This window comes from Danio rerio, chromosome 16, assembly GCF_049306965.1.
Source record: "Danio rerio strain Tuebingen ecotype United States chromosome 16, GRCz12tu, whole genome shotgun sequence".
NCBI lineage: Eukaryota > Metazoa > Chordata > Actinopteri > Cypriniformes > Danionidae > Danio > Danio rerio.
Window position 1 is genome coordinate 5,434,737 of NC_133191.1, and position 13,204 is coordinate 5,447,940.

The 13,204-nt window shown below is 37.9% G+C and overlaps 1 protein-coding gene across 1 annotated transcript in view; it reads left to right on the forward strand.

Moving 5' to 3' along the window:
• Window positions 1-12,978, forward strand: part of mtcl3a (MTCL family member 3a) — a 29,588-nt gene extending 16,610 nt beyond the window's left edge. Inside the window, exons 4-7 of the mRNA NM_001365850.1 lie at window positions 3,069-3,521; window positions 4,549-4,628; window positions 4,719-6,006; window positions 11,960-12,978. Coding sequence (NP_001352779.1) covers window positions 3,069-3,521; window positions 4,549-4,628; window positions 4,719-6,006; window positions 11,960-12,175 — 2,037 coding nt within the window. The 3' untranslated portion in view covers window positions 12,176-12,978. The remainder of the gene's footprint in view (window positions 1-3,068; window positions 3,522-4,548; window positions 4,629-4,718; window positions 6,007-11,959) is intronic.
• Window positions 12,979-13,204: the final 226 nt, after the last annotated feature.

Below are 13,204 nucleotides of genomic sequence, written 5' to 3' on the forward strand. Positions count from 1 at the left end.
GATATATAAACTTAAATAAAACAAATACATTTATAGAAATGGCATATAAGTTCACTCACCTGGGAAATAGAGGCAACTTGAACAGTTTGTGAGTATAATTAAGCACACACAGCATGCCATATCATCTGATAATTGTAGGAAATAATCCCAAAAGGCAATTGACTGTGTTAAGAAACATTAACCTAAACAAAAATAAGATGAATATGCCAAGCTTAGCATATAGTTAGCCGGAATCAGCTGAGGTGACGAAACAGCGAGCAGCGAGACCTAGCTGTCACTCAAGTGGCCACGCCCTTAATTATGCAGACCTAAAATAACTTCATAAAATCGAAGCAAAAGAGTTAAAAAAAATTCACCCCCTCACAGTTGTCATGAAGGGTAATCATAGCTATATGCACCAAAGCCATCTTTTGTACCAGACTGTAAACATGTTTTTGTCAGCTGTAAAATTGGCCAATTTCCTATTGCAGTCAGAAATCACCTGGACTTCTTGGAGCCAGCCCGCCAAGGCGAGTCGATGAATTGCCGTTTTAGTTACTTTTGTATTGGCTTCCCGAGGGAGAGCAGTAGGTTGCCGCTTGGTGATAATCCATCTTAAATGCCTCAGAGCCCAAAGAAACTGTTAACACTTCTGGACACTGTTAACATAGGGCTTCATTTTGGGCACAGTACAGTTTTAACTGGCATTTGTGTTTGTAACTACGTATTGTGGTACGTATAGGCTTGCACCCTTGTCCTTTACGCAGTGAAATTCCTCAAGATTCCTTGAATCTTTTTAATTGTCATGTACTGTTGAAGGTGAATTATCCAAATGTTTTATTATCTTTCTTTGAGGAACATTGTACAAACTGCAGTCAAACGCATGATGAAGCATGTTGTTGCAGTTGAAAAAACTATAAGCTGAAGCACATATTTCCAATGAGTCTGTGTTGGCTGCTCCCCAATGCACAGCCGAAAGAGGAGTGTCTTGTTTCAAATGAACTGATTCCCTAAGTGCTCCTGTTTACTTCCGTGCTCTGCCAGTAGGGCCGGACGTATAATGATAACACCTATAATTGGAAGCGATGAAGTCACATTATATAAACCTTGGAATTTCAAGTGATTGCCAAAGGACGGTAAGCTCAGCAGTCGTACATCAGATATATGTTTAGAGCCAGTGCTGGTTAAGCTACTGCAAAACATTTAATAAATTGACTTAAAGCTATAATTAAATTACTTTTTTAATTATAGCTGAGAGTAACATTATTAGCCCTCATGTGAAATGTAATTCTTTTTTCATTCGTTTTTAAATATTTCCCAATTAATGTTTAATAGAGCAAGGAAAAATGGTTTATGACACTTTGTTCTTACAAATGACACTTCTTTTTGGCAAACACTTACTTCTGATTGCCTTAAAAACTGAAATATCAAATACACCAAGACATTCCTTTAAAGGTTTATATTTCCTTATTGCATGCACACCAAAAACTGTAAACGTTGTAACACTTATGGTATAACATCATTGGAGAAAATGTACTCTAATTAATAAATGACCACATTTTACATTGGCATATTTACTACAGTAAATTTACCCTAAAACAGCATTTTTTGCTTATGTGTATACTGGATTTTCATATGCTGCGACCAATTTAGTTAATTCAATGCATCAATACCGCATGTCTTTTTTGGACTGTGGGGGAAACTGGAGCACCCGGAGGAAACTCACGCCATCACAGGGAGAACATCTCCACATAGAAATGCCAACTGAGCCAGCCGGGACTTGAACCAGCAACCTTCTTGCCTTGAGGCAATTGGCTAACCACTGAGCCACGGTGTCATCAGATTCAAATTACCAAATAGCAAATGTTTGGATTTTGAAAAACTGCACTGCAATGTATCTTTCAAAATAAGTGTTATCGGTATTATAGTATATACAATATACATGTACAGAGGGGAAAATCGTCACCGATTTTCTCAGAATACGTATATCTAAAGGTGCCATTGACAATAACAACCGAATAAATCCATATATGCAAAGAAAACAAATCAAATTAAGTTATGTGTAATAAAATTAAACAACGCAGTGAAAAAGTATTGAACACATGAAGAAAGGGAGGTGTAGAAAGGCAGTGAAAGCACAGACAGCAGCTGAAATCTCTCAGTAGTTCTTCAGCAATCCTCTGCTCTTCCTCATTGTTAATGATAATATTAGCTGCTTCAGTCCAACATCTACATTAGCAGGATGATGAAGATGAAACCAGAGCGGACATTTCAGCAAGACAATGAAGTAAAACACAGCCAAGGGAACTCTCAAATGCTTTCAGAGAAGGAAAATCAACCTCTAGAATGGCCCAGCCAATCACCTGACCTGAATCCAATAGAAAATACAAAATAAAGCTCAGATTTGATAGAAGAGACCCATTGAACTTCAAGATTTGTACTTTCTCCTTTTGTCATTTCATTGTTATTACACATTACTCGTTTGTCAGATTATTTTTGTTTTATTTTTATGTTTGTTTTGTTTGGGTTTTACCAAAATCTGGTTTAATTCCATGCCAACAGCTCCTTTAGAAATATTATTCCCAGGAAAAAACATGACGTGTTCAATACATATTTTCCCCACTTTCTATAACAGATATGTCTGATCAATTACATTTATTTGATGCATTGGTTGTTTATCTATAGTTTGACCAATCAGATGGGGCCTTGCTATCTTTATCCCCACCTTCCCAGTAGTTGCTATACTGCTATTGGTTGGAGTGAACCCAGAGCTGAAAATAAAGCCTTATAAAGACAACAGCCAATCAGAGTCAGAATACCTGCTGAGGTTTTCGCTCATTCATTAAAGACTAAATGTCTGCATCTTGACAAAGTGTTTAGTCTGTAATTAGATCGGAAAAATATCTTTTACCTGTTAATTTCCATATCATAAAATAAATGATTTAAAAAGCATAGCTAATAATAACACCATTTTCCTAGAGAAATGCTTTATCATATTGCATTTCATTATCGCAATACTTAATAGCATCGCATATTTTTCGAGTATGGTGCAGCCCTGCTACAATCAATATTTGTTTTGTGTTTCCCAGTTGTACAGTGAAGTGAAGGCCCACCGTACTGGAATCTCTCTCAGACCAATTACTGATGGACAAATTGCACTAAGGCTCAGCTCATGTTCTGCCAGCACGTTATCGAGTGCTGTAACCTATCCCTCAGACGGACAGAGCTTTGAATACTCCGAGCCTCTTACCCAGCAAAGCAATGACAGCATCGACTCGCAACAAAGTCAACTCAGCCGAAACGCCAGTGAATCCAGCGAATTGTGCAACAACGATCAAATCGAAGAGCAAAGTGTGGCTGAACAACAGGCTATAGACACTGCAGACCTGGAGGAAATCCTGGAAAGCTGTTTGAAAGAGAAAGTGGGGAAAAAGTCTTGGCTCACTGGACAAGATGTCCTCCTTAACCCTTTTAGACGATTTCAGAGCATGGAAATATCCTGTGGAAGTGATAAAAAGAAGAACAATACTTCCCTTAATGCGGTGAGACTTTTGTTCAAGGTTTCCTTCTATTTTATAATGTTCCAATGTCAGATTTGCTAAAATGTAGACAGCGCCCTCTAGTGGATTTGTCATTAAAACTTATGACAAAACATACTCTAAGTAACGTATATCAGATTTGCTAAAATGTAGACAGTGCCCGCTAGTGGGTTTGTCATCTAAAACGCACAAATTAACATACTATAAGTAACTTATTTCAGATTCGCTAAAATGTAGACATCGCCCTCTAGTGGCTTTGTCATCTAAAACGCACAAATTAACATACTATAAGCAGGGCCAGACGGAAACTGCGGACGTTTTTTGCTATTTCTGCGGAATTATTTTGGGAGTATCCAGCGGAGTATCATAACTAAAACCTTAATATATTAAATAAAAAGTAATACATTTCTGAATAAAAACTGAATAAATTCAGATTTCCACATTAACTCAAGTAAATAAACAGAATTAATAATGGGCTAAAAATCAGCAGAAATCTGCGGAATTCTGCGCGCGCAGATTCCGTGTGGGCCTAACTATAAGTAACGTATTTCAGATTCGCTAAAATGTAGACATCGTCCACTTGTGGATTTGTCATCTAAAATGTACAACAAAATGTACTCTAAGCAACATATTTCAGATTCGCTAAAATGTAGACATTGCCTTCTATTGGATGTCGTCTAAATCTAAGACAAAACGTACTCTAAGTTACGATTTCAAATTTGCTAAAATGTAGACAGCGCTCTCTAGTGGATGTCATCTAAAACGTGCAACAAAACATACACTAAGTAACGTATTTCAGTTCTGGACTCTACGCAATGAACTTACCTGTTTCGTTTTCTGACAAGTGGCCATGTAATAAGCAGGATAATGTACATCCCGACGGTTGTTATCACAGAATAAAGCACTTCTGTATTATACAACAGCTGCAGATCAACCTGGCAGGTCAATAACCGGCATGATGTACATTATTCCTTACATGTGGTCAAAAATGGTTTCCTTCTAAATCCTCCTATTTAACGCTGTCTTGTAGGCTCTTAATGAAATCGCCCGTGCCAGTGAAGAACTCTGCAGCTATCAGGATGAAAAGAGGAAGTTGGCTGATATCAAGAGGTAAACCTACTTGCACACAGATATCTCACACATCCTGAATTCCCATCAGTGCTTCATAATGATCTCAACTTGTTTGCTTTGCAATTTTAGAAGCAGAAGTGAGTCAGCGTTTTTTCAGAGAGAGACAGAGCTGGTGGAGAGGGTAAAGGACCATTTGGAAATGGAAGACACGGTTTTGTACCTGAAAAACATGAGTGAAGATCTGAAATCCATCGATGAGCAATATTGGATGAACTGGGAATGTTGTAACATGCATATAAGCGATGATAAGCCAAAACAAGAGGACATAAGGCAAGCCCCACCCATTCCAATCCGTAGTACATCTTGGTATATAAGCAGCCCTTCTGCTTCCGAATTAGAGTCGAGTGTAACAGAGCAAAGGTCAGGAACGCATCCGGACAGAAAGTACACCAGTCCTGCGATTGTACGAAAATTTGAAGCAATGCTTCAAGAAAATGAGGGAAAAATTTTAACCGATTCTGGAAACACAGCATGCATTGTGCCTACTGATATCAACTGCTGCCAGAGCCGCTGGTCCTGTGACGCAAGTCGATTTGGCAGCAATAAATCATCCAGGGATATACCTGTGAAGAGATGTCTCTCCAATGCTGACATCGCAGATGCAGATCACAGTGTAAACCAAAGCGATGCAGAAAACCTAAATGATCTCAAGAGCGCTTCTCATCTCACAAACATCTCATCACTAGACTCTCCAAAAAACGAAAGACTTGAGCAAAAAACTGCAGAGTTCAACCGGACGCTCTTCCAAGCAGGAATGGGTCTTCGCTGCGATGAGGACATTGGTATGAACGCACGCACAGATTGTTCTCCAAGTCTCATTTCAGAGGACACTTTTACAGACAGTCCATTGAGCTATGTTGAAGACAATCTGGAGCTTTCAGATCTTGTTCAACCGTGTCCAGAAGACAAGGGACGAAAGACAGAAACAAAGGACCGGTTCTCCATGCCTTTATCTCTGCAGCAGGAATGCGGTGAAATTAAACCTCTGCAGACTGAACGCACTACGCCGATTTTATCTGACAAACAATGCAAGAGTGCAAGTTCACCACAAATCCAAACGGAAAGAGTTCAAGAAGATAAAAAGTCCACGTGCAGCACCAGGTCTCGGATTCTAGATGAAAATCCATGGAAGCCTTCGACACTAGCAGCCTATCCTCGTCCAGTGGAGTCCAGGTCCAACTACGGAGCTGTTGAGAGGATTTTAAAAAGTTACGAGGAGAGATCCCAGCAGCCCAGTCCGGGAAAGAAGGAAGACCTGATGGACCTCTTGGAAATGTTGGATAAGCGACGGGAGCCCGAATCCACTCAGAGACTAACACACACACCGCACCACAAAGAGACACATGTAAAAGTGCAGGTCAGTACTGCACACACTCCCACACATAGACCCACAGCGTTCAAGCCACTGAAACACACACTTTCGCCAGAACTGCACACGTTCAAATACATGCTCAATAACTCTGGAGAAGTGTATGAGGTGCAGGTGTAGATGAATGCAGCGTGTTGGCAAACTGTTTTTTCCAACTCAGGCTCATTATTGACACGTACCCCTATACACATTTCTGGAGATCACGAAATACGTCCCAGGAGCTGCAGTTTTTGCAGTTTCTGTTTTCACAAATCCATCAGAGACCGATTTGTACGCTTTTTGAGATCTCAAATTTGCCATTCGCACCTGCTGTTCTCACGTAAATCCACCATAGGCCACTGTCGACTGACTGACCGACTGAACGATGCCCCCACCAACCCCCTTGTCTACACCCAACCGACAGTGTTTTCAAAAGCAATCCAGTAAAAGAAAAGCCCTCACGACTGGCTGATTTTTACCACATTTTCAGATGTTACCACATTCTCACTCTGTTATTTACTTGTTTATTTTATTTTTTGGCTTTTGTTTTAGCTGCTTTCCGCATTCTTCGCCAGTCTCGAACCCCGTCATCGCGTTCAACATCTCTGCGGCTCAAGTCCGCCAATGTACAGGGTAAGCTACTGGGCAAGCTGGTAATAGTGGAAAAGCTGTCCACACAGAAGTAAGTGGTCAGCTGGTAGCGTGAAAATCAGCGTCATACCGCCCGATAGCGTTCCTTTTAAAGATGAAATGCAGCCATACGTAGCTCTGGCTTATACTTGTCAATCCTCCCGTTTTTCCCAGGATTCTCCCGTATTTTACATTTCTATCCCGCTTTCATCCTATAAAGGTATTTTCCCGTATTTCGTTTTTATTTTTTATATTTCTATGAAGGATGGCAATAAACATCAAAGAGCTGATCCTCCCCATACCCAACCCATACCCATACACCCCCCCCCAATCCACTCATCAAAACAATTAGTTTATGACTGTCAGACCCGCTCCATATTGATATATAGATGCTTTTTGCCAAATGGATTCTGTACACACGATGTGAAGAGGAGCAAAAGTGGACACTAGATTTTGGGTGTGTGTTTGAACAGACATATACACATAATAATATTAACATAATGATAACATAATAATATAATGTGAACAGGTTGCGGGTGGTGGGGAATGGGGGCAATGCCTTAATTTTCTATTCCAATGTTGACAGATATGCTCTGGCTACATAATTCGCGCTCTCCAGAAATGTATACGGGGGTACGTTTTCACAATGAGCCTGTGCTGGTTTTTCATTTTTCATTTGATGAAACATTGTTCATATGGTTTAAAGGTTTTGGAGCACATGCTGTATGACATATTTAGTCATGACGTAAATAAAACCATAACAGTATGATCAAAACATAAATATGCAGTTGAAAACAAAACTATTATTAGCCCTCCTGTGAAATAGTTATTATTTTTCCCAAGTGATGTTTAACAGAGCAAAACTATTAATCTAGTTAAAGCCTTTAACTTTAGGCAGAATACTAGTAAAATAACTAGAAAAATAAGATGTACTGTCATCATGGCAAAGACAATGGAAATTATAAATCAGTTATTTAAAACGCTCCCACGTTATACTAGGTCGCCTTACCTACTATGTACTTGCATCATAAAAAATACAATGTACTTACTTCTGTCACTTCTGGTTCCCTTGAGATGTAATACGGCTAGGGTTAGGGACATGTTTGGTGGTATGGGTAGGTTTATTTGTGGTTTAAGGCGTAAGGGATGGTAAACAGTGTAATCACAGATGTACTTAAAGAAATTATTTACAAATGTATTTAAATGCAGGTATTTAAACAATCATAAATACAACGTATACACATTTACACAATACGTACTTTGTAATAAATGATTAATTTCTGTGTAAGTACATGTTAGTATAATCTAATCTAATATAAAGTGGACCTTAAAAACTTCTGTATTGAACAGCACTTGGAATTTATTTGATAAATAAAATCACAGGAAGGCTAATAATTTTGTCTTCATCTGTATATATTAAGAATTTATTTCTGAAATAAGGTGGTCTGTCGATGTGTGTGATCAGTAAATGCTTCAATACACTGCTTAGAAAGATTATACAGATTCCTGTAAATCTGAAAGTCTTGTCTTGTGTCTGGAAATATTTAGTATTTATTGTTGAAATGCCTCCTTTCCAGAAAACTATATAAGTTAGCAGCACAATTAAAATTCCTCTCGCTGAATTTCTGTCAGAAGATACTGGCAGAACGCTCTACGCGAAGAGCCCAGAAGCTGAGGCATTTCCTACTAGGCTGGAAATGAAAAGAATTAGTGGCGCAGAGTTTCATTTACATCTTTCATTTTTAGAAAAACCTCAATTAACTGTTTTTATTGGAGGCCAAGGTATGTGGGGTAATTACAGAAACATGTAGAGTAGCCAGGAGTCCTTGTGAAACTAGTCCTCTGCACGAACTGCTTTTGTAAATTACACAAGCGAATGACTGGAAATGGCTGTCAGATGAGTCAGAAAGCATCAGAGAGATTTAATCAATTCTCTGACTTTAGGTTGGCTTTAAAATGGAGAACACGTGCAGGACAAAAGCTTCATCTATTTCCTTTAAATGCAATGATGGTGAAAGCAAACACAAGACATCATATTTTGCAGTTTTTTTTTTATTGTTATGATATTTTAATGAGAATTTAGCATTTATTATTAGTACTGCAATGCCATAATGAAAATCAAACCATTTTAAAAAACTAAAATCATTATTACTTTATAAGTATCCCTACTGAAAAAAACTGCTTAAACAAGCCTAGGCTGATTGAATGGTTTTAGCTGTTTGACCAGCCTGGTTTTAGAGGGGTTTTGGTAATTTCCAGGCTGATTTCCAGCCATTTCCAGCCTGCTCTTAGCTGTCAGGCTGGGTGATGACAAGCTAAAACCAGCTTGACCAGCTAAATCCATCTATGTCCAGCTTAAACCAGGCTGGTCAAGCTGTTTTTTGCTGTTTATAGCTGGTCATTTTCCAGCCTGACCAGCTAAGACCAGACTGGAAACGGCTGTAAACAGGCCAAAACCTCTCAAAAACCAGGCTGGTCAACCAGCAAAAACCAGCCTAGGGTGATTTTTTCAGCAGGGATATTTCACAATTGAACTAATATGTAATTTCTTTGCATTACACATTTTAGATTCTTGCTCCAAAATACACTAACCTTTCAACTTCCACTTTAAGAAATAAAAAAGACCAGTTTCATTAGTTAAATAGGGTTTCTCACAATGCTCTTAGCAAATTTAAAGGGTTTTTTTTTATGATAACCTGTAGACAAAGGTCATTAAGGCAGTTAAGATGCTAGTTAAAACATTAATAGGAATAATTAACAGTAAAGTCTATTTTATGTACATAAAGCATCATTTATAGTTTGCTTCATGATTTTGGAGTGAAACTTTCTTACTAGCTGGGTTTCCATCCACAAAACGTGAAGCCAATCTTTTCAAAGTTTCCAAAAAAAGACAAAAATGTGTGTCAATTTGTTAAAAGCAGCTCCCTCTTGTATTGGTAACCTAGCAACCAACAGTATACAAAGCAAGCATAATGGAGACACCTTATTTGTCGCTTGGGTGTAATGTTTTTAGCCAATTTACATTAAAGTCCATAAATATTTGTATGACACAATTCTAACATTTTTGGCTCTATACACCAACACAATGAATTCTTAAGATCTACCTGAGCTCAAACTCCCCTTTCGCCCTGCAAACAGGAGGGAGCCCCGGGCTCGAGGATCTTATGAGCTCAGGGCTCCCTCCCAGGACAGCATGCCAAACTAGCCTTATAACCAATTATCAGCTAAGTGTCCTCAGCTAACTCTAAACTCTCAGGCTAAACTCTTGAAATGACAGCAACCTTTGTTTACAAGTTAAAGTGGTTTCCGTCAAGTGATTTGCACTTAAATGGTGGAGACAGGAATTCATTTAAAATAATAAGATCAGCTAGAAAAGACTGTACCTCGCATTCATTTCATATAGATGACAAAAACAAAACTTCTGTTTTCAAGTGTAGTTGGTTAATTTAAAAGTAGAGAATTTAAACGTTATGTTGGTATATTTTTCATGTTTGTGAGACAAGTATTCCTCAGGTAAACCCCTGTGGTTTCAAAAAACGAAGCTGCAGAAACTGCCGTAAGAACACACATCTGTACCGAGCCCCTCCCCCGGAGTATCATGAGTATATAACAATCGATGATTGGCTACTCTATTACAAGGTGGGGCGTTCCTGACTAGAGCATGCATTTTTCCCCATTGCAAACTATAAGAGTGTCATATCTTGTTTATTCTATGTGTTAGTGTGATGCCTGGTTCACACCAATAGTGAAATGAAGTCAAAGCAAATGCACAAAAAGAGCCAAATTTCCGCTTTGTGGTGCAATTGACGTGGAATACACTGGAATCGTCCGAAATTTATCTCAATTACATCTACTGTGCAAACTGAAATCATTCAACTCAAGCTGAAATTTAGCATGAGGTCAAAAACACTCTGCGAAAGCAAGTGATCTGGTGCTGAGCAATTCCGTGCAAATGTCAACCTTGCCTTGAAAAAGATTTTCGTTTTTACCAAAATATGGAAACCATTTCTGGGTTTTTTGTGTAACCAAGTATTTTACAGTACTTTAAAAATACTCAAAAATGCATCTGTCAATGTTTTCAAACTATTCTATTTGATTTACCAAAGTCACACAAATGGTAATTTCACATGCGTCACATCCATAACAGAGAGATGTCACATCCATAACGACACTTTTTCCTCAGAAATGTGAAAATATTAAATAAAATAAAACCAAGCAATTTTGTTTTATAGAGAGCCGACTCTAATCCTTTTGATTAGCATTATTTCTTTTGGGTTGTGCAGTTTAATTCACATAATTTGTACAAAGTATGTTGTATACTGTAAACTCGCAGACTTTATTTGTCACATCCATAACGCATGCTTATTTTCCTCATTTAAAGTACAAAACACGTTTACAGATTGATATTTTTCTGCTCCCATAACTCTGTGGCTAGTTGCTCTTGAAAATATAATTACATTTTTCAATATAATGTTAACATATACTTTCTCTGTCAATTTATGTGTTGAGTTTTTACTGCAAATGTCACATCCATAACGCTGGAATTGCTCTGCTCCATGTTTGGTGTGAACAAGGGTTGTGCGATTAATCAAAATTGAATCGATATCGCAATTTGAAACGTTGTGATTAGCTAATTGCAAGAGGCTATGATACGAAATATATATATGTATCATTTAATTTCCCCCGCCAAGAGCAAATGCGTGACTACCGTTTGTGTGTGATTACTAGCCAATTGAGTGAGCACACTTTCATTCTGCCCAATCAGAATTGCACAACCGAACTATGCAGAATGCCCACAATAAAAAAAAGAAAGGAAAACAAACAGGAAGCGCAGACAAGTGAGGTAATGGTGTCTGCTACTTCAGAAGCATTAATAGACGAATTTATATCGAAGAAAAACAGCATTGGTAATATGGGAACATTTTTTGTTTTTAAAGTCACAGACCCTAAACAAAAAATTTGAAAATTAAATTGCAAATCAAATCGCAATATCTGTAAAAAAAAATTGCAATTAGATATTTTTCCCAAATTTCACAGCCCTAGTGTGAACGTAGCGTAATTTTAGCTAAATCAGTTTTTTAATTGGTAAATACGTTTGCATCTCTCATTAAAAATCCAAAACCACGTAAAATGTTTTGGTGAATTAAGGGATTTTTATTGTAATTTTTCCATTTTAATCACTTGTTTCTCATGCGAAACTTCAAAATATGGCGATGGAAATCCAGCTACTGCTCTTATTTATTTTCATTTATTGATTTAGTGGGTTATTGTGCTGTTGACAGGAACATTTTAAAAGCGGTGAAGTTTCATTTAAAAATATTTGTCTCAACAGCAGTGCAAAGAGTCCTCAGTAACTAACAAGAAGAGCTTTTCTCGACCTGCGTGTCCTGCAAAGAGACGTTTGCCCTCTCGCTGGGCAAGCCGCTCATCCATCTCCTCCGCATCATCTCCGTCACCTCCACCAACACCAACACCACCTCCACCCACAGTCTTCACCCAGAGACAAACACTCGCCTACTCCACCTTTCACACCGAGACCGTCATCTGAGCGGCGGATACACACGCGCTACACTGCAAAAACCTTTAAAGCCTGATGATTACCTGTGTAAATACCAACAGTGACTGTCCTATTGATGCTTTATTAGTTGTTTTATATTTCTATAACCATGAAGTCAATCTGCCTTGTCATTGTTTTTACTGGTGTGTACATGTACATTTAATTTCTGCCAATGTGATTTACAAATTCACAATGTTTTGTGGTTTATAGCTGCCAGTGTCTCTGTCTGTGCTTCACATGTTGCCTGTGCTGTGTGTATGTACTAGTTTTGGTGGTTTATGAGGACATAAATTTGTATAATGTCATGGATATGACCTGCTGTAGGCATTACAATGTTGAGGGGGTTTATGAGAACATGTCTTGTGTCCTCTTAATTCATTCATCATAATTAAAAACCCTTTTCACATTAATGATTTTGCCACCGGTTTCCTGTGAGGGTTGGGTTTAGGGATAGGGGTTGGCTTAGGCCATATAATAAGTGTTTTTTTTTTTACTGTATAAAATACATTATGCCTATGGAGAGTCCTCATAAACCACCAAAACCAACATATGTGTGTGGACTGATGTCTGACTGAGAATATTCACATCATTCACCTTTGTTACCAAAATGACTGACCCGAGTTATGATAGAAACAAATGGATTCTGCACTCAATTTACATGCTTATCTGATGTAAAACATATCATTTAGACAATGCCTTTGCAGTCCTTTTTCTTGTTAAATATTATCACAAATGAAAATGTATTCAGCATTTATAAAAATAAAATATGGACACTCATTTCTAGAGGTCTTTGATTTCTGGTGTTGGTGTGTGTAATATCAATACTTTTTAGAGACAAATGTGTGTGTGTGTGTGTGTGTGTGTGTGTACATATATATATATATATATATATATATATATATATATATATATATATATATATATATATATATATATATATATATACAGTTGAAGTCATAATTATTTGGCCATCTGAATTATTAGACCCCCTGCTTATTTTTTCCCCAATTTCTGTTTAGG